At 44.4% G+C, this 25,330-nt stretch overlaps 1 protein-coding gene across 3 annotated transcripts in view; it reads left to right on the plus strand.

The window, feature by feature from the left end:
• The first annotated feature begins 6,147 nt into the window (after positions 1 to 6,147).
• The window catches only part of RPAP1 (RNA polymerase II associated protein 1), a 43,723-nt gene continuing 24,540 nt past the window's right edge, over positions 6,148 to 25,330 (plus strand). For 2 of the 3 annotated variants that reach the window (XM_065636677.1, XM_065636679.1), the window contains exons 1-9: positions 6,148 to 6,209; positions 10,211 to 10,450; positions 11,446 to 11,594; positions 12,140 to 12,232; positions 13,589 to 13,760; positions 15,788 to 15,964; positions 20,882 to 21,088; positions 24,631 to 24,746; positions 25,168 to 25,266. In XM_065636677.1, the coding sequence (XP_065492749.1) occupies positions 10,261 to 10,450; positions 11,446 to 11,594; positions 12,140 to 12,232; positions 13,589 to 13,760; positions 15,788 to 15,964; positions 20,882 to 21,088; positions 24,631 to 24,746; positions 25,168 to 25,266 (1,203 nt within the window). In that variant the 5' untranslated portion in view covers positions 6,148 to 6,209; positions 10,211 to 10,260. Of the gene's footprint in view, positions 6,210 to 6,750; positions 6,825 to 10,210; positions 10,451 to 11,445; positions 11,595 to 12,139; positions 12,233 to 13,588; positions 13,761 to 15,787; positions 15,965 to 20,881; positions 21,089 to 24,630; positions 24,747 to 25,167; positions 25,267 to 25,330 lie in introns of those variants that run through there. The other variant, XM_065636678.1, reaches the window with a different exon arrangement.

Genomic DNA, 25,330 nt, shown 5'->3' on the forward strand with positions numbered 1-25,330 from the left:
AACTCTGTGTGACTGCAGTCAGTTAGTTCTGCCAGACCACTTAAATCATCAGGACATCGTGATCATCACCACTGTTGAAACCCCTTGGCAGATCTTGTAGCATTAGCACAGCTATTTAGAGTGAAGTACCTCAGGCCTGGGTCCACTGGCAGCACGAGCTGGCTGCTGTGCACCAACACCAAATATTGAGCTCCCGAAAGCGAGTGTGTTGCAGAGGCTACGCTTTCCCTTCCCAGAGTGCAAGAGCTGGAGCCTGGGAGAAGTGAGCTTCCCATGGCACTCCTTTCAGTACATATTCTGGCTAGCACAGATGGGATCTGGATAAAGCACGTATGCATCACGCTCATCCTGCTCAGGTGCTGAAGTATAAGGTTTTCCCCATGATACAACAGGAAATAATCTGAAGAGAAGAAAGGAACAAATCCCAAATCACCAACAAAAGAGCCAGCTCTTCAGGCAATTTGCCATGGAGGATAATAATCTGAGCACGTCCAGTACTTGAAACTGTCTTAAATTGCATGAAATATCAGGCTTAGGCACTTTGACAGGCTTCTTTTAAAATCTATGACAGTAGACTTGAATGCATCCACTATGTTGCTCAGATTTTGGCAGACAGATCCTGCAGCAGCAGCTATGAAGACTCACTGTCCTCAGCCCAGAGAAGCTGAATTTCAGAAATGTTGCTTTTCTCAGTGACAGCAGGGGCAGAGGACATTGTCAGGCAGGGTCAGCTCAGAGACCATTTTCATCTAAGCCTTCTGTGAAGCAGTGACCGTCAATGACGACGCCTTCACTGTCTGTGCAAACACTGATTTTCACCTGCAATACTCTTCAGAGGCAGCGTTTCAATGACCTGCCTTAAGAAATACTTTTGCCTGACTGGCCCCTCTAATTTCCACAGCAGTCTATTCTTTGGCATCTCAGCTGTACAGCAGCTTGTTTTTAGCTGGGTTTTATTTCAATGTTCTAATGAAGGGAGGAAAACCCAGTGTGATAGGCATACATTATATAGACTGAGAAATATCTTTATTTGCTGAAGATGTGTGTTATTTCAGAGTATTTTCATTTAGTCTGATAGAAATGACATTTCTATAGAAACAATTGATAAAACAAACAACAAGGAGGAAGTCCCATGCTAACTGTCAAAAGCCAACATAATGTTTGACAGATGCATTGCTAGAGATGAGTAATACTCTGCTGGTTTGGGCTCTTAAAATACACAACCCTTCCCCCTCCCTCGCATGGTTAAATCAGTTCACATTGGGCGCGGATACATGCTTTTTAGTGGTGAGCAAGTAGATGTTTGAGTTAAAATATCCCTGCTTCACCTAGTCCCAGGGATGCCCAGCAGCCTTTGCTTCGTGAGGTGCTACTGCTGCGGAGTCCCAGGGTTCCATCCCAGAAGTAGACCAGAACTGCAGAAAAAGCCACCCAAAGCTCTATGGGTGGGTCTCTGAGGATATTCGGACACACACACACTCCGTCTCTGCTCACCTATTGTCTTCTCCCACCAGTAAGAAAGCTGCCATTGATTGCTCACAGTCCAGTTTTGCTCCCATGCACGCACATTTCTTTAAGAATGTGTAGTTCTTCCACTACCACAGAGAGTCCCGATATGCTCCATGTGGCATGGCTGTGTGTCCGTCCTTCCTCTGCTGGCTCAGGGCTCTGACTCTGCCAGCCGGATTCCTGCAGACATTGCTGCTGATGTGCAGAGCAACCACTCCTTCGAGGAGTGATACATTACCATTTCTTCAGAGTTCAATGCTTAGTCCCTTGCAGGGTTGAACCTTTAGCACAGGTGACAACTTCCTACTGAATATTTTTCCTAGCAGACTGAACTCTTTTTTGACAAGTGAACACAAGTAAGGACTTGTATCTTGGACCTGTCCCATTTTATCACCTGTTCTCCATTCCCAAGCAGACCTGTGTGTTGCCCACCACTCTGCTCTCCCATTAGTCTGTTCTCCAGTTTCTTTCTTCTGGTAACAAACCACCAGGATTATCTGTCTCCTTCATCACCTGCTTCTTAGACAACTCATCCTGATATTTATCATTTTTGCAACATACATAACACTGTCTCATTTACAGATTTACCCTTTCTAATCCCACCAAGGCCATATTGTCTTTGTCATCCTGATGCCTTCCCTGTTATAATCCAGTGAGAAAATAATCCATTTGGCTGTAGGCTCTCATGCTCCTCTCCGCTTGGGAAGACCAAAAACATCCTCCATGAATTCACATGACACTATCTGCCTGTTGCAAGGTAGAAGAAGGGGATGAGGCACATTGTCAGGACTTGTGACAAAACTGACGACCTTTTAAAATCTCATAAAATGGTTCTCCTTAAGTGAGGAATGTTTGAGTTCACCTCCAATGACTCTTAGAGATGCTCTGGTGGGAATTTCTCTGCTAGAACAGCTTAGCAGATCCACACAAGTGTGTTGATACTTATAATTTATAGGATAAATATGAAGATGCACAAGCATGATTTATTGATAGAGCATAAGCTATATATAGTGTCCTTAACTGTATTATTAAAACTGAAGGTAAATAATTCATGGAAGGAAGAAAAGATACATAAAACTCCGGCCGTTTTGATGGGAAGCATTCCTGTCTTGTAGTAATTAAAATTGAATATATTCTGAGTACATTTCTATATCCTTCTGACAAAAACGATTATTTGCCCACTTCACATGCGAAAGTGACTATGTGTGGCCACAGAACCTGTGCAGCCAGCATGAGGGATGGAAAATGCTTATGGCTGTTGGGCTTGAATGCCACCCCGTGCTCACGACGGGATTATCGCCCATGGATATTGACCAGTTCTGCCTGGTTGACCCTCAGATTAGTTTCAGATTAGATATAACTCAAATAACACGTTAGTTTTGCAAATTCAATGCTGACCATTCACATGAGGAGTATTAAAGAAAGGTACAGGCTTACTTCAGCAGGAAGCAAGACACAAAGTTAACCTTTTTTTATTATTAGAATCAGAGGACTACTCAGGCAAAGCAAAATTCAGCTCGCAATTTGTTACATCTCCACAGGCACCTCTCCTGAGTTTAAGAGGAAAAGATGACAGGTGGATGACCCCAAAGAACCGTAACTCAAGCAGGCCCTTTCATGACTCAGGCCCTCTTGATAGGACAAGGGGTAATGGTTTTAAACTAGAGGAGCGGAGAGTCAAGCTAGACATGTGAAATAATTTTTTTACAATGAGGGTGATGAAACACTGGCACACGTCACCCAGAGAGGTGGTAGGTGCCCTATCTCTGGAGACATTCAAGACGAGGCTGGACAGGGCTCTGAGCAACCCGATCTAGTTGAAGATGTCCCTGCTCATTGCAGGGGGGTTGGACTAGATGACCTTTGGAGGTCCCTTCCAATCCTAACTATTCTATGATTCCATCATCTAGATTACTGAACTGATTCAGTTAAAGACACGTAGGGTCAAATATCCCATAACACCTTTAGGATATCTTTTTTCACTGGTTGAATAGTCATTCATTTACATAATTTCCATACTAACAACATCAGTATGGTCAAAGTGACCTTACCACTAGTTGTTAAAATCCCTAAAGTCAAAACAGCTCAACCTCATAAGCAGTAGTCAGACAGTCTAAACAGTTCCAGCACTTAACCTAAACATGTTCCAGTGCAAACAATGCCAAGGCCTCTCTGCCTTATTGCCCAGGTAGAAGAACCCAAATGTCTTCATCAGGGCACACGGAAAATCCTTCCTAAGTTCAGGACCAGCAAGGCCTTGGAGTGTGAGAAGTCTTCTGCTCACACCAATGCATCTGCCAAACCCTTTTGTAGAATGAATGGTGCTCTCTTGTCCAGCCTGAAGATAAATGGTGCAATAAACTAAAATCATAGTTGCACCTTTTGGCTCAAGTGGAGGCATAATCCATTGATTTCAATAGATTTTGGAGCAGTCCTACACAACCAAGAGTCCTGGAGCCACCAGCAATGCTGGGTGGTGCCACAGAAAAAGGAGTAGAAAGTGCTGCTCTTGAGGTTTAACTTGCATCCCAAACCAGCAGAAAGTGGGAATGACAAAATTAAGTGGCAGATGGTGGTAGCAGGGTAACAGTTGATTCAAGCAAAATGGAGAGTTGGACACTTCATTTCTCAGCAGCCACTGCTATTCTTGAACTAGGTTTGACTTTAATTTGATTCCAGTTCCTCTGGGGAGTACAAAGCAGAGCTCCACCAGCTGATGAACTGCAGGCTGGCAGGGCAGAGAAGCACTTCAAACACTCCTGAGGCTCCCTTCTGAGAATCTCCACACGTAATTAAGAGCAGTTCTATTTATTCCTCCTGCTATATGCACCTACAAGCATCAGATGTAATAGTAGTAACTGCTCAAACACCGGTGCCAGAATCAGGTGTTAGAAAAATGTCCGCTAATAAGGTTAGAATTGGGGTCACTCGGCTATTTAGTCAGTTGGTCTAATGGGGCGTCTTCAAGTGATTTTGGTGGCTTCTACTTCAAGAAGTGCTCAACGACCTAAAATAGTGTAGTTGTCAACTCCACCATCTCAGGAACAAGATTGCTTGTCAGAAGGTGCACAGCTGAGGGAGATGTTTTCTGCCCAGCATTTTCACTGATAATTTCCATTCTGCATGAGTTCGTCATGGCCCTGGTTCCCTGACACTGTGGTTAAGACTGGCTGGCTGTTGACAGGATGGTTTATCTTCATATCTATAAATTTAAGTGCTTTCAATGCTCATAATGGATAAAACTTGTTTCTGGCTGCGATTTTGCTGTAGTATCGCAGTTTTTTGAAAGGATAAAAAAGTGAGATCCAGTAGACTGGAAAGTGCTGCATTTCTTCCAGCACTGGGGCAATGTGATGAGTCCTTCCCAAACAGTGGGCCCACCTAGTCCAGCCCAAGCCCAGTGCAGAGTCTGTGCCTATTCTCATGCTCACATGACTCATCTCCCAGGTAAAAAGGCTAAAAGGCAACCAAGTACTAAAACCAATATCACAGAATCACAGAATGCTAGGGATTGAAAGGGACCTCAAAAGATCATCTAGCCCAATCCCCCCTGCCAGAGCAGGAACACCTAGATGAGGTTACACAGGAAGGTGTCCAGGCGGGTTTTGAATGTCGCCAGAGAAGGAGACTCCACAACCTCCCTGGGCGGCCTGTTCCAGTGTTCCGTCACCCTCACTGTGAAGAAGTTTCTTCTCATATTCAAGTGGAACCTCCTGTGTTCCAGTTTGTACCCATTGTCCCTTGTCCTATCATTGGTTGTCATAGAGAAGAGCCTGGCTCCATCCTCATGACACTCACCCTTTATGTATTTATAAACATTAATGAGGTCACCCCTCAGTCTCCTCTTCTCCAGGCTAAAGAGCCCCAGCTCCCTCAGCCTTTCCTCATAAGGGAGATGCTCCACTCCCTTCAGCATCTTCGTGGCCCTGCGCTGGACTCTCTCCAGCAGTTCCATGTCCTTCTTGAACTGAGGGGCCCAGAACTGGACACAATATTCCAGATGAGGTCTCAAATATTAAAACCAATTCTTCTGCGAGTTATGACAGCTTTCCAGTAGTTTCTGATACAGCCTGGCATATATAAAAAATGAATAACCAGACATGAATAATAAATTACTCCCATGTTTATTTCGCTTCATGTATCCGCTCTGCTGAAACACCCCATCTCAGGCACATTAACGCCCTCTAATAACGAAAAAGCACAGCCCATACATTTACACAAACGCGTTTCTGTATGTGCAGCAGACGCTATCGGGCGCAGGTGCCCCGTATTTAGATGCGAAGAACTCGCCGGGGAGAACCCGCACTCGGACCGCTCAAGCCAAGCGCGCACCGGGGTGCCGGCTCAGCGGCGGGACTGCTTCAGGAGCATCGAGCCGCCAGCAGCGGCGCGCAGCCTCCCCGCACCCAGCCCCGGCCCCGGCCCCGGCCCCGGCCCCGGCCAGCGTGGGGGTCGGCGGCGAAACTGCGCCGGGACCGCGGCGGGATCGCGGCGGCTACGCGTCACCAGCAGCGCGCCCGCGGGGAAACCGCCGGGGAACGGCGGCCTTGGGGCCCTGAGGGGAGGGGCACGGCGCCGCCCCGCCCCGCCGGCCGAGAGGTAGTGCTCAGCGCGCCCGGAAGTGACGCCTTGGCGGGCGGAAGTGGCTGCTACGGGGCGGAGCGGAAGTGCTGGCAGTGAGCGGCGAGGCTGGAGGGCAGGTGGGTGGTGGCCGGAGCTGTGGGGGCTGCGGGGCCTTCCCCGCCGTGCAGGTGCGGGGGCCCCGGGGCGGCGGTGGTGGCGGCAGGCCGGGCAGCCAGAGGGGCCCTGTGGCTTCGTCTTTACTATATCGTGAAGAGGAGCGCGGCTACAGGCGCCATGCGGCCCCTGGGGCTCTTTGCGGCGGGGACTTGTTTGCCGGGTCCCTCCCTCGAGCGATTCCCCGCAAGGGGAGGCCTCGCCGGGCTGCTGGGCTTGGCCTGCCTGTCCCTCCTTAGAACTTCGATTCAAACTCCTTTAGGAAAAGCCCACGAGGGCTGTGGAAGTGGTGGAGCGGCGGGGTGCACCAGCTCTTTAGTTTGTTAATAGCAGCTTGTTGCTTTTAATTTCATTTCGTGCCACGCTGGTGCTTCTTTATTGCAGAGACTCTTCAGGCGAGCCAGGTACTGCAGCGTTTCTGGAGGCAAGGTGCTGTGTGCGTGCACATGGTGTGTGCCCGACAGGCAAAGCAACAGTCGCTGAGTCTATGTGACCAGTGTGAGATGTGGAGCCGCTTTGAGGAGATGTTCTTGCAGCTTCTGACTGGGGTTTGCCTTCTGGGAGGAGAGTCTTTACAGGTATCTGCCTTCTCTAGAGCAGATAAAAGTTGCTGTCTTGTCAAACCCAGATGTTTTAGACTGTTGGTCATTACAGTATTGTGTGCAGAAGGCGTTTTTTGTGACAGAGCAGAGAATGCATGTTGCCATTTCGTAAAGTAGCTTGAGTGAGGCTTTCATTGAATGCTAATCTGGAGTGGAGAAATTTTACCTCTCCATTGACTGCTGAGCTTTCTTGGAGAGCCTGAGATGTGACCCTTTGCTTCTCCTTTTAATTCCTTACCTCATCCAACAAGTTCTGAAGAAATACGTTAATTTGATGCACTAATTGTGACAGCAGGACCTTGTATTCTTCTTTGACCCAAATCGGAAAACTTTAGCAAAAGAATGTAAAGTAGTAGACTTGAAGATGGGGAAAATGGAACAGGATTCAGAAATCAGTAGGAGTCAGAGATTATTCTTTGCTTTTACATGTACTCGCTACCTTTTCTCTATTTAACTGTCTGGTTCATGGCTGTTGCTGTGATGTCAGTGGTGTAGTGTACTATTTTTCTTGCATGTTTTCTCTGAGCACTGGTGGATAAGAGTTACTCCTTGTGATGGCCAGGTGAGTGTTGCTAATGTCCTTAGATGGCTTCTAGGGGACATGTAAAAAGGTACCATTAGAAAGCAAACCATTTTCACTATATTCTGTCTGTCTGCAAGTGCCATATGCATATCGGGAATTTCTAGCTCACTGGATTGCAGAAGGACCAAGTCGAAGGCCCTGCTCATATTAAATTTCTAGAGCCGGTTCGAACATGGAAAGAACACATTTAAAGCTTTTATCTATTTTTGCACCAAACTAATGCCCACTTCTGCTTTACCATCTGGTAGTTATTTATGTTTGCGTGGCCTCTATATTGATATGGACTAAGGAGTGACTTTGGCAAAGTGATTCCTGTAACAACATCTATTAATAGCCTCTTTAGACAATGACTGCATAGTTGGCTTCTTCTGCCTGACAATTCCCCAGACAAATGAAGGCAGGTTCAAGGCCTGCTATGTTTTTGATTAATATTTTCAATATGCAGAGACTTGGACAAGTGTATGTACATCCCTGTGTGGAAGAGTCTCATTGCAGAAAGATTAGCAACACACTTTGCTTATAACTTGGTGTGTTGTGTCTATTAATCCGAGCGTCATCCTCATTTGGGCTTTGAAGCCCGTGATATTAGGGCATGAAACACTTGGCTTCTGATGCATGTGGTGCTACTTCTGTATGTCAAAGAGGAACATATCAACCGAACTATGACTGTTGGGAGTCCCTGTTGTGGCAGAAAGCTCCATAAATAAACAAGTAGGTGTGTGCTTATACTAGGAGTGCACAAAAAGGAGCCGTCTGCAGAAGCTGCAATTTTTGCTATGCAGTTGCAAGCGAACTGGGCTGAAGGGGAGTATTTCTGCATTCTCAGCATTGATCAGAACTGCAATGACATCCCAGGTGTTTTTGTGTTGAGTCCTTCTCTGACAGTAGGAGGACACCGTAGCAGGGTGCTCCCTTCCCTTCCTGCCCTGAAGGAGCCTTTGCTAGTGGCTGTGTTCCACAGATGCCTGTGACAGTGTTGGCAGAGAAGATGGGCATTTTCCCTGTGTGCTGGGAGAGGGGTTTGTTGTTCAGAGGGTCCAGGGAAGTTCTTGCCGCTGCTTGTGCCATATATAGGCCTGGTATAAATGGAAGTTGTTCTGGGACTCCGGAGCTGACAGCTTTCATTTAGGTCAGTGTCTTGAGATGTCTGAAATTGAGCAACTAACTTGTGATGCTGGCATTGGGTGAAGAGGTCTGGTTCCTCAGTCGTGAAGTGCTGAAGTGAATGGAGTCTCTGGAAACCTCGAAACTTCTGAAAATCTGAATGGTTTTAGTCTGGCTTTTGCGCAAAATGAGGGGCAGGAAAAAATTTCAACAGGTCTTACGTGGTTGGTGGTTTTACACTAAGGCCTTGATTCTAAAAAATCAACAACCAAATGTAAAACTCCCTGGGACCTCTTTGTGCTGTTGGAACCAGCATCATCTAACAAACCTCAGTCAAGAATGAGATCTCTGAAAATGGTATAAATATTCCAAATGTAGGTCATAAATGCTGCATGAGATAATTCTTGTGTCTGTTAGCATCCTTCCCAGCAGGTGTCTCCCCACATATTTTACAATCAAGTATGGTAATAGCATAAGACAAAACATTGGCTTCAGGGCAGTGGCTGTGCCTGCGCAATGATTAAACTTTGTTTTGGTCTGAGATTCACAGAGAGATTCACTTCCAAGCTTTGCATTTTCTCATGTGTACAGCCTATCCATATGACAGATAATTGTAGTTTTAAAAATCCATATCCACTTCCCCTTCCAACTTCACAATAAATCATCATTGAATCCTGATGGGCTTTTAAAAGTGGAAGAGATCAAATATGTACAAAACATTTCAACATACCAAGTGTGGGAGGGTGTCAAATCTATAGCATTAGTGCTGATCGTTGATTCAATTAGTGTGAAGTGTATTTGCAAACACTTTACTGGCTGCCTGCGAGAAATGAATTGACAGTCCCAGGCTCTGGGAATAAGAGGTGAGGAGCAATACTCATGAATATTTTCATGCCCAGTAGATGGGAGGTGGAATAGTTGCCTTCCTAGTGAGTTTTCATATGCACAGAGGTAAAAGTCTATATAAATACCACCATTGGCTTTCAACCCAAACTGGCCTGGACAGTGACTGAAAATGCTTGGGAGTTGCATGGCTTCTGCCACTAAGAAGGTGGTGAAAGGGAGAGAGGGAACTAAAGCAGGAGGACTAGATAACGACGAAAAACTGTCTTCGCTTGGGAGACTCAAGTGAGAAGGAGAGCAAAGAGAATCAGTGAGAGTGAGTGCATTGTCCAAATCTACATAGACAGGCTCTTCCATCCTGATAGGGCTGCTACTGCCAGGATCTTGAGAAGACTGTGTACTGGAGGAGGGAGGTTCGCATGATAATGTGCCTCTGATGTTCTTGGTTGGTGTTAGTACTGGAGTAAGTCAAATCTGTTGCGTTGGACCAGGTGTTTTTGTGGCTTTGCAAATCCAAGGCTGTGTTGTTGGCATTCTGGCAGTGATACACGTGTTGGCTGTTTTTTTGCTGGATGGATGCCATTCTGCTCCCAGCTGTCTGGTAGACCAGGTGTTGGCTTGTCTAGTAGCATGTTTGGCAACAAAGAACAAGGTAAACAGTTTGTCTGGGACTCTGGTACAACTAATTGTGTCCTGGGGTGATCCTGAAGTAGGATGTCTGCAGTATGTACAGGAACAGCAGAGTGGGACAAAAATAAATAGTTTTTTTTTGCTCTTCCCATCCTCTCCGCAGGAAATCCAGTTCTGTAACCAGTTTTCATGTCTTTAATAGATCCTATGTGAACAGCACGCAGGGCTGTGCTGCAAGACAAAAGAGGCAGGATGTTGTCAAGACCAAAGCCTGGGGAGTCTGAGGAAGACCTGCTGCACTTTCAAAACCAGTTCCTGGCAGCCAGAGCTTCACCTGCAGTGAAGATTGTGAAGAAAGCAGACAAGAGGAAGGGGGAGGAAGGGAGCACAGATGCTGAGAGACACCCACTGCAGGACTGCAAGGATGTAGTCATGTTGGATGGTAATTTCCCTGGTGGAGCTCTTTGAATTGCTGGGTTTCTCTGTCTCTTTCAGTACCTCAGTGCTTGCCCTTTCACCTCCCTCTCAACCCAAAGGTGCTTTTGCCCTGCATGTATGTCCTTCTCGCAGTATTGTTTGTTTGTAGCCTTGTTGGAAAATGCACTTGTCCACTGTTATTAGCATCCACTAGAACCACCTTTCCAACACATTGCCTTGGTCTACATTTGTCAGCCATCTATGGTATCTTGCCAGTCTCAATGCAAGATATGTTTTCTGTGATTTGTACCCATTGAACACTCAGTGCTTATTTTGCCATCTATCCAGACCCTGTTCTCGGTCTCTTTGAGATTTATCTCTGCTAACAGCTCCAGCTTTCAGCCAGCAGATCTGGCTTGATAAGCCTCCTTCCTGTGGTTTTGTTTTTCTCTATCTATATTAGCTGTAGCACTTCTGTCATGTGTTTAATAGTCTCAGAAAATCAAGGCGCTTTCTTAAAAGCAACAGTTTAAATCTTGCAGTGCTTGGTTCCAGGTAAGGAAATATGATCCCAGTTTATAGATAGTGAAAAGGTGGCTTTGACTTGCTCATGATCATACAAATCACTCGCTGTAAGAGCTGGCAGTGGAAATGTATTTTTCTGTGCCTGAACACAACCTGAAACAATACTGTTTGTTTCTGTGCAGCCTTACTTCTTCCCTTAATACTTACAGTCAGGTCTCAGTGCTCTTTCATGCTTTTGCAGCTGTTTAAAAAGAATTTAGTGCCAATATATAAATAGTAAAATTCTTGAGCATGCTTCTTTCCAGTACCCAGCACAAGTCAGAGGACTCTTGTCTTATCGCTTCCTCATCTTCGTTTCTCATGAAAGCAGTAATAGGTGCTATTAGACACCCTTTGGTATAGTACCTATTGCACAGTACTTAAGCTTGACTGTGGTGTGTGTTTGTTTGTTTTGTTTCGTTTTGGTTTTTTTAAATTATTATTTCCCCTCCACAGATTTTCCTGATGTTCTTCCAGCTCTAACTCCAGCTCCTCCAAAAAAGTCCAAGATCAAAAGTACCTGTGTCCACTTTGAGGATGAAGATCCAGAGGAAAGACTAGAGAGACATGATCAGCACATTACAGCAGTCTTCAACAAAATTATTGTATGTCTGGTTTTAGGTGATGGTCTAGTGTTTTTTGTGAGTGCTGTGGACTAAGCAGTGGACAAGCATGAAGGGTTACGTTGCTGCTTTTTATTTCTACAGTGTAACGACACACTGTAGATCAGTGTCCTAAACCGCCTTGAAAGAAAAAGCTCTTTAGGTGTATTTTTGCTGTCAGTTAAATACGGTTTTGAATCTGTCCTCCAGTCCAGACTGCCTACAGGTCACACTGCTGGCATGCAGGCACGTGCTTTAGTGTGAGTTTCTAGACTTTCTAAGGGAGATATTCTCATTGCTTTGCACTGGCCCAGGTTTTCCTTTATCTGATTTTTTTGAGTGGTGTGTGGAGTTTGGCAGCCCAGCCTTTTGCCAAATAGCCTCACTTTGGCTCTAAATAAGCACAAGATACTCTGAGCCTGGCAGTGATGTAGCAGAAAGCCTGTGACCTGCAGAGCTGGGAGATTTTGAGTCCACTCTTAGCTAAATGGTATAAGCATGCCTGGCTGTTGCAGTGGTTTCTACAGGGCTTTAATTTTTTCCTGCAGGAACGAGACACAAGTGCAGTAGCAGTGACTATGCCAGTGCCCACGGGAGATCCATTTCCAAGGACGTTTCACCGCTCTGAGATAAAAAGTGAGGTAAGATTGGGAGCAACTGTTTTGTGCTACCTTCATTAACTATTAAAACTTCCCCACAGCAAAGCCTAATGCTTGGTGGGTGGTAGGACTCAGAGTAAGTGGCTTGGCTTGCTGGAAATTAGGAGCTGGCTGAACATATCTCTGGCATTACCACCTTAACATAGGAGAGAGTTCTCCTACCAAGCTTGCCATCAAGTATGCAGTCCATACCCTGCAGTTAAATGACATTGGAATCCTTTGGCTTAGGAAAGACAGCGTTCCCCATCTTCAGTGAAGATGATCAAATCTGCGCTGTTGTAATAGAATTGATCCTGTTCTTTTTGATTTCCTCTGAGGAACAATCACTGTTCATTTGTCCACCAGGTTTGATTAAATCTGTACTTACTGATGTTGCATCTGTTTCTTCCTGGCATCATATCTGAGTGTGGTTGCACAGATTATCTTTTGCAGATTTTTGGATTTTGACTTCTTTTTTTTCCTGAGGCTGTAAAACTGGAAGCCATGGCTGCTATCATCAGTCGTTGCTGTAGTAGGAAGAGCCACTAGCTGAGTGGGAGTCAGGTGCTGGGAATTGATATGTGATTGACAGCTGTGGTTGCTTTGAAGAGGAACCTTATTTTGAAGGACATCTTTTTTGAAAGGAAAGAGCAATACTTTTTAAACTACCAGTTCTGTTTACCTGACACAGGAGCACACAAAGCAGCTACCAAATGTTCAGACTACATTTTAAGCTTCTTCTCTGGACTGAGGACTTGCAAGAGTTTTTTTGCTTAGTCTGCTTTGGATTTCCTGTGCATCCTGTGCAAAGCTGTTTAGAGCCCTGCCCTTCTATTGCCTAGGCAAGCAACACAGTAATTTAGTAAGGATTATTTTAGCACCACTTGCCCAGTTCTTACTGTGTAAATCTCTTCACCCTGCTGCTCTCTAATCACCTTATGAGAAGCCTGTTCCAAGCATGTGGTGAGCACAGTGCAGTACAGCCCCGTTTATCCTCAGAAATGCAAAGTATTCAGCTATGCAGGGTTTCCAAACAGCAGGAAAGCTGGAACTGTTGTGCTTGGTGATATTTTAGGTGTACTTGCCTGGCTTGAATTCACATATAATTAATCATCTTCCTTCCTTAGGCAGCAAAAATATTCATGTTTTTTATCTCTCCGTCCTAGCGTTAAACTCTGCGTTGAAAAAGGAATAGCACAGACGCAGAAAGGGGCAGGTGGCTGCCAGCAACTTCTCTGTGTCGTGTCCCAAAGTCTGACCTGAGAGTGTCTTTAGGATCAGATCTATACGTTTGTTAGTGGCAGGTGTGTGTGGGAGTCTGGAGGGGAAAGTGGTGCCACATGGTTTCCCTGTTTGCAGGTTAAGGTGGGATCTGGAAGAAGCATCTTTGCACAAAAGATGGCAGCGAGAAGAGCTGCTGAAAAGGCAGCAACAGCTCCCTCCACTGCTGAGTGCGTGCAAATAACATCAACTGCTCCAGATGCCCTGGATCCTAAGGCAGGAGAGGCACCTCTCCCCAGCATCGGGGATGGTAAGTGGAGAAGGTTCTGTTTATCCAGCCTACCGTATTTATATAGCCTTAGTAACCGTAACATCAGTGCTCCTTATTTTTAAATTAGGGTGTCACCGTTACCCTCAGTTTAGGAATCTCAAGCTCACTTGGAATGTCTATGATGTGGCAAGGATTTGAAATGGTCCGAGACCCAAATTAACATTCTGAAAATTAGGTTAGCATTCTCACTGATTTCCTTTTTGCTTCATACAGAGCCAAACAGATTTATTTTTCAGAGTTCTTGTCCTCTTCTTCCTCTTCGTTATATGTGAAGTTTTTCGTGTTTCATTGTTGATTTCTACAATTTTAGGAAGAGAGTTCTTGTGTCTGATGAAGGTGTTTGAGACCACTGTGATTCAGGTTCTCACTCCTACCTAGAAGCTGAAAGCTCAGTCTTCCGCTACCAGCTCGGCTGCCACGCGACTGTGGCTTTGCTCCATAAGGAATGCTGTGAGGCAGTGCTAATGACTCAGTGCCACCTCCAGCAGTTACTTATCTGACAGCAACATGACAAGGAAGGATGAAACCAATTCAAATTCAACTGGTACCAGCATCTCTGGGCTGCCTTTTTTTTTCTTTTTTTTAACTAGGGCAGTCATATTTGCTTAGGACCACTGTGTGTCTGGTTTTTTTCCTGACACCCCTGTCTTCACGTTGAAATAGAGGCCAGATGTCATTTGAGGGTTATTGCCATTTGGCTAAGGTTTCTGTCTGCCCTGACCTCTGTCAGAGAATTGGTAAGGGAACCCGCAGATGTGCTGTGCGTGCACAAATCCACCATCCAGGTCAATATACTGTGCCTGCTGTATCTCCTGTTAAATGCATTTGGGCTTCTTTCTGAGAAATCCCAAAGGGAAACACAGCAGCACTGTAACTGTGATCCTCTTGAAGTAGAACTTTTCTAAAATGTAGCACTGCCACAGAGGGATCAGAAAATGGCTTGGCCTCCTCAGCAAGATTCTTGTGGCAGGATCACTGGAAGCAAGAGGAGAAGAGGGGGAGCTCCATTTCTCGTAGTAACAAAGTGCTTGTGGCTGGTAACTCTTAACTCAGCTGCTGATGGTGGGAAGCTTACTGAATCTTTTACCGGGCCACTCTCTCTTCTCATCTCTTTCTGTTCAATACATAAGACAATTGCTGTGGAAATAACATCAAATTTTACTGTGTTGTGATGAGTGTCATTACTGCTGTTTGAACAGCTGTTTGATGCTTTCAGGGTTGGCTGGTTTAGGGTCTTAGGGATGTTCCAAGTCACTATGTGGAACATATGAACAAAACATAAGGAATAAAGCCACAAGTCAAGTCCTTGTATGGCGAGGCTACAGGACAGCTGGAGGGTCTCACTCTGACCAAAGGAGCATGTTACCCTGCTGCTAGAGTTAAAGGAAATGAGCCTTCTAAAGGAATTTAGATCAGGTGATAAAGGAAATTTGATTTAGTTCAGGGTAGGAAAAATACCCCCTCTTCTGGAACTCCTAGTGTGTTTAATCCTTAAAGGTGAATACAGGATGTTGTGAGAAGCAAACATGCTTCTCTTGATAATGAATCCTGTATCACTCCAGAAACTGTTTACCTAATAATTGTAATTAACTGTCTCACTCAACAGGTATTTACTAGGTCATGGTTCAGCTGATATACAAATGTGAGTTCAGGTGTTCTTGGGCAGAGAAGGCCTGACTCACCAGTTGCGAATTATGCTCCATTTTACATTTTCTTGCTGCTGTTTTGCATTAAAGAAACAAAATTCCTTTTCCCCCATACTTCCCCAAACTCCTGAAGAATCTAGGTGGAAATGACGTTTTGTTGTGACATGGGATGAAAGTCCAAATATTTTAGTTTTGTTTGAAGCTAAACTAGACTTCTTTACTCCTATTTTAATTTGGTTGCCAAGGTAAAAAAAAAACAAAACAAAACAAAACACAAGCCTGGTAATGACAAAACTGAGATGCATTCCTAATGTTGTAGACACTTAAATCACTAACTGCTTCCTCTGCTGAATCTTACAGTTAAAGCTGGTGACTTTTTGACCTCTCAGCGGCCTTGTCTCATAACTGGAGAGGGTCTTGGAAGTCAAATGAGTGAGCAGGAAGCTCAAGCTATTCACAAAGAGAACTTGGAGAAGCTGCAGTCCATGTCTGAGGAAGAGATCCTGCAGGAACAGAAAAGGCTTCTGGCTCAGCTGGGTATGTGTTTCTCAGTGTGAACTCTAGAGATGTGGAAGTTTACTGAATATGTAGGTGTCCTGAAGTCTTACCAAATTCACAGATAGGAGCTCGAGATTCCTTCTCATTGCATATGTGGGTAATCTAGCTTCCATGTCATGTCAGTAGCTTATGAATAAGAACAGGTATGAAGGAATTAAAGAGCATTTCTTCCTCAGTGAGAGAAGGCTTAGCATAAGTCTGTCTTGTCTCCCCTTTGCTGTGGGATAAGATGGTCCATGCACTCTCTTACTTTGCACACCACATACCTGGTTACACATACATGTATTGAGGTCCTAAAATGTAATTGTCTGAAGCAGATAAGAATGAAAAGCTGTTCTTAGGATGGCTGTAGCAATGCTGAGGTGAGAGAGAGCTCTTGGTCTTCCCTACCAAAATACCTAAGATTGGGCTAGAACTGTCAGTACCTGGACAGGGGAAATATGTGGGCATGTGAGAGATTTCAATTCAAATCTGTACTTGGTAGAGCAGAAAAGCTTACAACTAGTCTTGAACTTCTTGAAAAAAGTGTTTTAATTATCTGGCTGTTGAGTACAGGTGTTCTGGCAGGGGTATGGTCTGTGGTTTGGAGCCCTGTCCACAGTGGTGCTCTGGGGATTCCTGTCACTGACAGCTGGTGACAAGATGGGGGACAACACTGAGTGTGGTATGTTTGATAAGACTTCGTATGATCTACAGCACTGTAAAACTTGTTTGTGTTGGTTTCTGTGATTTTTGTGTGCTCAAGAAGATGGGATGTACAGGTGTAGGTGGTAGACAAGAGTTTTTGAAATTCTCATAATTTCAGATTCTCTAGCGTCAAATATAGGTGTGAGTGGCATTTTAGATGCATAAGTCTCTTGTGGGTTTCACTTAAAGATCATATTAATGATCTTGACATTGCAAGCGGCATGGGCATAACCAGAAAGGTGGCAAAAGAGCTGTGCAGATTAATTGCAGACAGAATGTTTAGGTACATCCTTCATTGAGAGAGCTGAGCGCTCCAAACTACCTGAAAAATATCTTGTTTATGTACTTTCTTCTTGTGACTGATTTTTGATCTTTGCTCCTTGTCCCCACCATTCTGTCCTTTGGGATATTAGGGAAGTGAATACTTAGGGAGTTTAAAAAGGACAGGATGTATTTAAAGTATTTTTGAACAAAAGATTATTTTCTAAGCCAGTGCATTTGTTTATATGCTCTATGGGTTAAAATTGTAGCTCTTTCAGTCTTTGAGGCCTTAAGGAAAGCGGGAGTAATTCCGGCATTCCCAAAATATCTGTGGTTAGGCTTACAGATGAAATTGGGAACTGGACAGGCACAGAGATGTGGATTTAAGAGACTTTTTCTGCATATTCAGGAGCATGAATAATTTGTGGGTGTTTAATGCTTCCCATTCTCTGAATTAACCTCTTAGTTATGACGCGGTTGAGACTGCATGGTGTGGAGTATGAAGATGGGTAGGCAATTCCATGCTGGGCAGTGTCTTCAGGGTCTTGTTGTTGATGCTGTTCTGGTTTTGCCCATGGAGACTCTGGGCAGAAGTAGGCTTACTTTCTGACATAATCAGTGACTTGTTTGTCACTATTGGAGTGAAATGGTGAAATAACGAATACAATCTTTTCCTTGCTGTGTACAGTGAAGTGTGAGAAAGTGCGAGCTCTGCTTGCATTCTGGAAAAAAATATGCATGCCTTAATGAGACTGGGCTGAATACCTCTCCTTCGCCAAGGGAGGTTTAAACTGCATCACGAGGAGAGTGTGTAGCAATCACAGAGGTGGGATAGATCCCTGCATCCTCTTTGAACTGTTTCAGAGATATGGGAGTCGTTTCCTCTTTGGGATAACTTCTCTCAGGTACAGAGCACTTCTGAATTGCTTGCCTTTGTCCTTCAATGAATTTATTCAATGAATAAATAACCAGTGCAGGTGTTACATTCTGTTACTTTATACATCTCTGACACTGCTTATTGGAGTATCATTGTACATTTTAGAAGCTTAATGCACAGGCTCTTACTGCTCACCTCTGGCATAAGCATCTCAACACCGTTTTCTAGATTAAGACTATTTGAAGAGAAAGTGTGCTCCATCAAAATTGACATGGGAGATCTGTAGGAGATCTGAAAGCAAAATTATGATCATATGACATTTTCCTATTTTAGAGTCACAGAAATATTATCAGAGCATCCCAACACACAGGAAGTCAAGGAAAGGAGCCAGGAGACCTGCGTGGTTAAACAGGGAACTACTGTGCAAGCTCAAGTGGAAGAGGAAAGTTTACAGATCATGGAAGGAGGGGTAGCCACTTGGGAAGAATATAAGGCTGTTGTCAGAGGATGTAGGGAGGCAACTAGGAAAGCTAAGGCCTCCTTAGAATTAAACCTGGCAAGAGGGGTCAAGGACAACAGAAAGAGCTTCTTCAAATACATGGCAGATAAAACTAACACCAGAGGCAATGTAGGCCCACTGATGAATGGGGTGGGTGCCCTGGTGACAGAGGATACAGAGAAGGCAGAGTTACTGAATGCCTTCTTTGTCTCTGTCTACACTGCCGGAGGCTGTCCTGAGGAGCCTCGTGCCCCTGAGGCCCCAGAAGAAGTCAGGACAATGGAGGAGTTTGCCTTGGTTGATGAGGATTGGGTTAGAGAGCAATTAAGCAATCTGGACATCCGTAAATCCATGGGTCCAGATGAGATGCACCCGCGGGTGCAGAGGGAGCTGGCTGAAGTCATTGCTGGGCCACTCTCCATCATCTTTGCCAAGTCGTGGGAAACGGGAGAGGTGCCTGAGGACTGGAGGAAAGCAAATGTCACTCCAGTCTTCAAAAAGGGCAAGAAGGAGGACCTAGGCAACTATAGACCAGTCAGCCTCACCTCCATCCCTGGAAAAGTGATGGAACAACTTATTCTTGGTGCCATCTCAAGGCATATCAAGGATAAGAGAGTCATTAGGGGCAGTCAGCATGGCTTCACCAAGGGGAAGTCGTGCTTAACCAACCTCATAGCCTTTTATGAGGACATAACCAGGTGGATAAATGATGGCAAAGCAGTGGATGTGGTCTACCTTGACTTCGGTAAAGCGTTTGACACCGTCTACCACAGCATCCTTGCTGCTAAACTGAGGAAGTGTGGTCTGGACGATCAGGTAGTGAGGTGGACTGTGAACTGGCTGAAGGAAAGAAGCCAGAGAGTCGTGGTCAATGGGGTGGAGTCAGGTTGGAGGCCTGTATCTAGTGGAGTGCCTCAGGGGTCAGTACTGGGACCAGTACTGTTCGATATATTTATCAGCGACTTGGATGAGGGAATAGAGTGCACTGTCAGCAAGTTTGCTGATGACACCAAACTGGGAGGGGTGGCTGACACGCCAGAAGGCCGTGCTGCCATCCAGCGAGGTCTGGACACGCTGGAGAGTTGGGCAGGGGAAAATTTAATGAAATATAACAAAGGCAAGTGTAGAGTCTTGCATCTGGGCAGGAACAACCCCAGGTTCCAGTATAGGTTGGGGAACACCCTGTTAGTGAGCAGTGTAGGGGAGAGGGCCCTGGGGGTCCTGGTGGACAGCAGGATGACCATGAGCCAGCACTGTGCCCTTGCGGCCAGGAAGGCCAATGGCATCCTGGGGTGTATTAGAAGGGGGGTGGTTAGTAGGTTGAGAGAGTTTCTCCTCCCCCTCTACTCTGCCCTGGTGAGACCTCATCTGGAATATTGTGTCCAGTTCTGGGCCCCTCAGTTCAAGAAGGACAGGGAACTGCTGGAGAGAGTCCAGCGCAGGGCAACAAAGATGATGGAGTGGAGCATCTCCCTTATGAGGAAAGGCTGAGGGAGCTGGGTCTCTTTGGCTTGGAGAAGAGGAGACTGAGGGGTGACCTCATTAATGTTTATAAATATATAAAGGGTGAGTGTCATGAGGATGGAGCCAGGCTCTTCTTGGTGACAACCAATGATAGGACAAGGGGCAATGGGTACAAACTGGAACACAGGAGGTTCCATTTAAATATGAGAAGAAACTTCTTCTCAGTGAGGGTGACAGAGCACTGGAAGAGGCTGCCCAGGGGGGTTGTGGAGTCTCCTTCTCTGGAGACATTCAAAAGTCGCCTGGACGCCTTCCTGTGTAACCTCATTAGTTGTTCCTGCTCTGGCAGAGGGATTGGACTAGATGATCTTTCGAGGTCCCTTCCAATCCCTAACATTCTGTGGATCTGTGATCTGTCATTCAAAACATCCCTACCTCCCAAATGTTCCTCTTCTCCTCCAAAGCATGAAGATAATGGCCACGTCTGTTTTCTGGATGTTGTCAGACCATAATTGACTCTCAGGATGAGTAGTCAGTTCAGAACAGACAAGGTCTCCTTCTTGTAACATAATTTCTAGACCATGCACTGTAGCTCTAGTGCAATTCAATGAAGAGCAGCTAATTCTTTTTGTGGTGTCTGTTCCGTGTATTCTCGTTGTGTTCAGATTGGTGCCACTGAGCAGTCTGCAGGAAGGGTAAGTAAACTGTCAGACTTAGGTTCTTCCCATAAATCACAGACCAGAATTCTCTCCACCATGCATAGTCTTATTTGGATGTGCCTTTTCAGTGGCAGCAAGGGGGAAAGAAACAATTATCTTTTTATTTGTAAGTTGGGAGAATAACTAGATTTTTTTGTGCTTCGTTTACCTTGAAAGCCATTTTTAATCTTTTCCTCTGGTGTTGCTTCACTGGTCAGTTTTTCCCAGCTTATATGCTCAAGAGGTCATAAAACAGTTAAGTGCCTCAGTTTGAAGTGATGGTATAGAAGAAGCAAGCATGTGGAATGGGAATGAAAAGACTAAAACATAAATAGCAGGAGCTATAAGCATATAAACTATTTTGAGACTTTTTGTCACTTCTCTGTCTGTCTCTTTGTCAACACTTGCAGATTCCAGTTTAGTTGCTTTCTTAAAGTCACGACGTGGTGGCAATGAAGGCCAAAAAAAGGAATTTAAAATGGAACAGAACAGACCGGAGGAGTTTGTGGAATCTTTGCCTGTGTCTCTGCATGATGTTGGATCATCTCTTCCCATGCAGGAGTCAGGTCTGGAAGAATCTGTAAGGAAGGAAGAAAATATGAAGGTAGAAATCACAGGTAAGAAAAAAAGTGTGTGGTGTTAATGTTCTGAACATAAATGTGAGGTTTATATGGTGTTTGCATCAATCCAGAATGGATTGATGTGGCACTTCGTTAGTTATCCAACTCAGAATTTTATCATGATATTTAAAAAAGTATATATATTTTGGGTTGAAGAAAGAACATCTCTGTTATTTCTAGTTGGGCTCCACAGATTAGAAGGGTGATACCCAATGTACCAAAGGTGAGCTATTTAGTGGGAGGTCTTGCTTTGGTTTTGAAGTTTGTGCTGAGGTCTCTGAAGCGAAAATGTATTTTAAATGGTAGGTATCAATGCTCTTCTGTTCAGTCATGGGAACAGGGAAACAGAAGAGTGTGGTAGTGAGATTCAGCTGCTGCTTGGATAATTTCTTGTGAGACTAGTTGGGGACAAGAGGATGTTGGGTAGGTAAGAATTAGTGATTTGCTCACAGGCTGGCATGGAGATGACAGTTAATCTTACTTCAGGGAAGTTGCTCATATAACACATTTATGTCTTATCGTGATGTTGCTCTTGATGGCCCCACTCTGTGGCTTGTGTCTCAGAGCCCACACAGTGATTTTCACAGGATATGGTTCGTCTGTGCTGTGGATGGAGGGAAGTATTAAGGTTAGGGTGTTGTTCTGCTTTTTTGGAAGAATTGTACAGAGCTGTTGCCTTTTACAGTCGTACATTGAGTATTAAAGAGTTCTGTTGTATGAGGAGAAAGCTATTTTATCCCTAGCAGCTAGAGCAACCCATATATTCTCATGGCAGAGAAAATAAGCGTTTTCCCTTAAGCTTCTGCTCTTATTGTTGCTTTCTTCTCTGCAGTTTTTTCTTCTTTAGCCATTTCTTTTTCTTTGTGATTTTAGGCTCCCATTCTCCTCTTCCCCACACTTTTCTTCGTAGCATGTCTCTCGTTAGCATGCTTCTCCTCCAGTTTCATGTCAATTTTTGGCTGTCTCCATCTCTTGATCCTGTCTTTTGATTCATTCTTTGTGTCCCAGTGCAATGTGCAGGCTGATTAAAGAGGTCTCTGAATCACTCCTGGATTTCAGCTTGGTGTTTACCAGAGATAACAACTGTTTACCATTTTCTTGATGAGAGAGATGAGTTTGTGAGCATATATGTGGGTACACGTGCAGGAGAAGGAAAGCTGATTAGCCTCTTATGAGGAAAACACTTGAAAAATCCTTGTGCTGTATCTCTCAGAGTTTTATTTTTCCAGGAATCCATCTCAATCAAAAGGACTATTTTTAGTTCCAGAACAGTCGAGTGCACAAGTTGCACCAGCTTAGATGACATTCTTTTATTTGCCCGGGAGCAATAGAAGTGGGTTGTTCAGCCTGTAAAGACTGAACAAGATTGTAGTAGTGCTCTTGGGAACAGCTCAGTGTTCAGAGCATCATGTGCTGATAACATCTTTTGCTTCTATGGAAGACTGCACAGGAAAGGAGAAGAGGAGATTTCCCAGGACATTTGGAATAACAAAGAAAGGATGAACTGGATCGCAGTTACAAAACCCAGAGAAGGCTTTTTAGCACCTGAGTTTATGCCTGCAGCCCATCTGGGCCAACAGGAGATGTAAAATATTAATTTGACATGAGCACTTAGTGTTTGGTTTTGCATCTGTTTGTGCTCAGAAGTGAAGACATCATGAATAACCCAGCAGAAATGGTCATACTCAGTTTTCCCAGGGAGAGGATGATGACACAAAGCAGTGGGATTGCTCAAAAATCAAACCTGCCTCTCTAATGAGATAAAAGGCTACTGTTTCTAATAAACAAGATGGTGAAACCTTTATCCAGCAACCTGTACTCTTATCAAATGGAAAAGTAAATTCTGGCACCCAGACAAAAGGGGAAGCAAAGCAGGAAGGGAAGAGGTTGGATGGTAGCCTTTAATGTAACCCAAGTCTGAAAAAGTTCAAGACAAATGTTGCGTTCACACTGTCAGCTTGTGTTTCTGTAGAGGGATTTCTCAGTAACTGAACAATCTGCTGATGCCTTGGAATATGTATCCATCTTTTCTTGTTGACAAGATCATAATACTAAAGGCCAAATTAATACAATGATTAACAACCCTATCAATTTGGAGAAGGCAGAAACAATTTGTTGAATTACAAATGTCAATAGATTTCATTTTTCTGCTGATTTTTATTTCCTCTAGTTTTGCACCTACCACCCACAAACATTCCACTTTCTTACATTTCAGATGCTTTTTCCTTCTTTTCAATTAAAATGTGTGCTGAGCCTTTGGCTGAAATTCTGTGGAACAGCTTTCTGTCTGGGGAAAACAACGCTGTGCTTGGTTCCTTGCCCGACTCAATACCACATTGATCTTAAGGATGAAGCTTCATCCTAGAAAGGATGAGTGCCCTTCCTGAAAGTTTATCTGCTAATTGGAAGAAAGTAAAAGGTTAGGTTTCAGGCCAGTTATCAGCAGGAAAAGATCTGCTGAAAGAAGAGCATCTCAGTGGGACTCATTGTTCCTTGCAAGAGCAGACTAGAGCACTAGGATTAATAGCTGCAATGCAAATAAGTTCTAGGCTGCTCCAGCAGGAGTGATGCTGCTGCTTTTCATGCCCTCAGACTTGCCTGTTCCTGTCCTTAGAAGTGTTCTCTCTTGAGATAGCAAAGACTGCTGAGCTCATCTCTTTTCATGTTGCTATGGGATGGTAGCATTACCTTTCCTAGTGTTTGGATTGTTTTCAGTTACATGTCTCCCGTCCCTTCACTTGTGAGATTCTTGCACGTGCTGATCTTTGTCTTTCCTAGGGCAACTCTTGTGATGTCAGGCATAAATATCTTGTTTCTCAAATTCTTCTAGTCAAAAGTCTTTATATAGTTAAATCACTGATTTCTTACTTTAGTACTTGCATCTTTGAATTTCTTATTCAGCTGTCCAGCTTCCCCACTGAGCTGTTTCTCAGGCAAGCTGTGTAAATTTTCAGCTGTTTTGATCTTCTCTTCCCAAGCTGATTTCCTCAGGCCTTTAGAAGGGGACACAGAATGAAGAGCAGCATAGCAAATATGACAGAATCACGAACAGTAGTGTTTGTGCTCTCTCCATTGTACCTAGGCTGAAATCATACTTGCTTCCAATAATTTGCTTGAACCACTCTGCATTAATACCTTTGAGTCATTTCACACCTCCCCTAACACCTCCCTCCTTGGATGATATTAATTTGCTTTCTCAAAAGTAGGGCTGATATTACTTTTCTGCCCTGGTTCTGATCACTTGCCATATTTGTGTCCTGACTTCTGTTCAACTTCTCACAAATTAGCCTTGTCTGTGAATTTCATTACAGTGCTGTTTACTTCCTCTTCTAGCTCTCATGAAAGATGAAAACAGCTTTAAACCTTTGATGTTTATGCCTCAGCCAACAGTCAGTTTGAAAATTGTTTTCTTCTTATTTTACATGAATCCTATATTTGATGCTGTCTTTAAGCCAAGTAGGTTGGTAAAGAGGGAATAGTATTTTCTTCATCCCTGCCTTGGAAGGTAAGAATGCCATTTTTTTAATTGCCCCACAAAGATGATGATCTGCCTGTGAAGCCCAAGAAGGAGTGGATTCACATGGACAATGTGGAGTTTGAGAAGCTGGAATGGATGAAAGATTTGCCCTCACCCCGGCAGAAGAAAACCAAAAAGGTTTGAATACCGAAACTGGTGTTTTTCTTGTTTGCATCTGGATCATGCTTCTAGCAGTAGCAGTTTTGAAGACTTCAAAACCTAGTTGTCTAGTTACTCGGTCTGTAAGATTTCATCAGGCTGAGAGGTTCCCCAGTTTCTTCCACAGAGTGGGATGATATGTGGCCAGTTCAGTCTGTAGTGCTCAGGAGAGCTCGGAAGTGAGTCTAGCAACTGTAATCTGGGATGAAACAGGTCTGAAAGCTAAGAAATAAGGAAGGAGTGGAGAAGATTTTTTTTTTTTTAAGAATTTTTGGCCTGACCTGGGGAATTTTTGAACTCTTACCTTGCTGCAGTTGATGCAAGAAGTAGTATTTTAAGTGATGAATGGAGTGGAAGGCAACAGAAATAATCTATTTCTCCCTCCACACTTTCATTGTAGGGAATGCAAGCTCGATTCAGTTTAAAAGGAGAATTGATCCCTGCAGATGCCGATTTACCAACACATCTAGGCCTGCATCACCACGGAGAAGAGGCAGAGGTAGGTGTCATACAGTAGAGAGGGCACGCCCATTTCCATGTTCTGTGTTTGATTTGGCAGATTC

Source organism: Caloenas nicobarica, chromosome 5 (assembly GCF_036013445.1).
Source record: "Caloenas nicobarica isolate bCalNic1 chromosome 5, bCalNic1.hap1, whole genome shotgun sequence".
Taxonomy (NCBI): domain Eukaryota; kingdom Metazoa; phylum Chordata; class Aves; order Columbiformes; family Columbidae; genus Caloenas; species Caloenas nicobarica.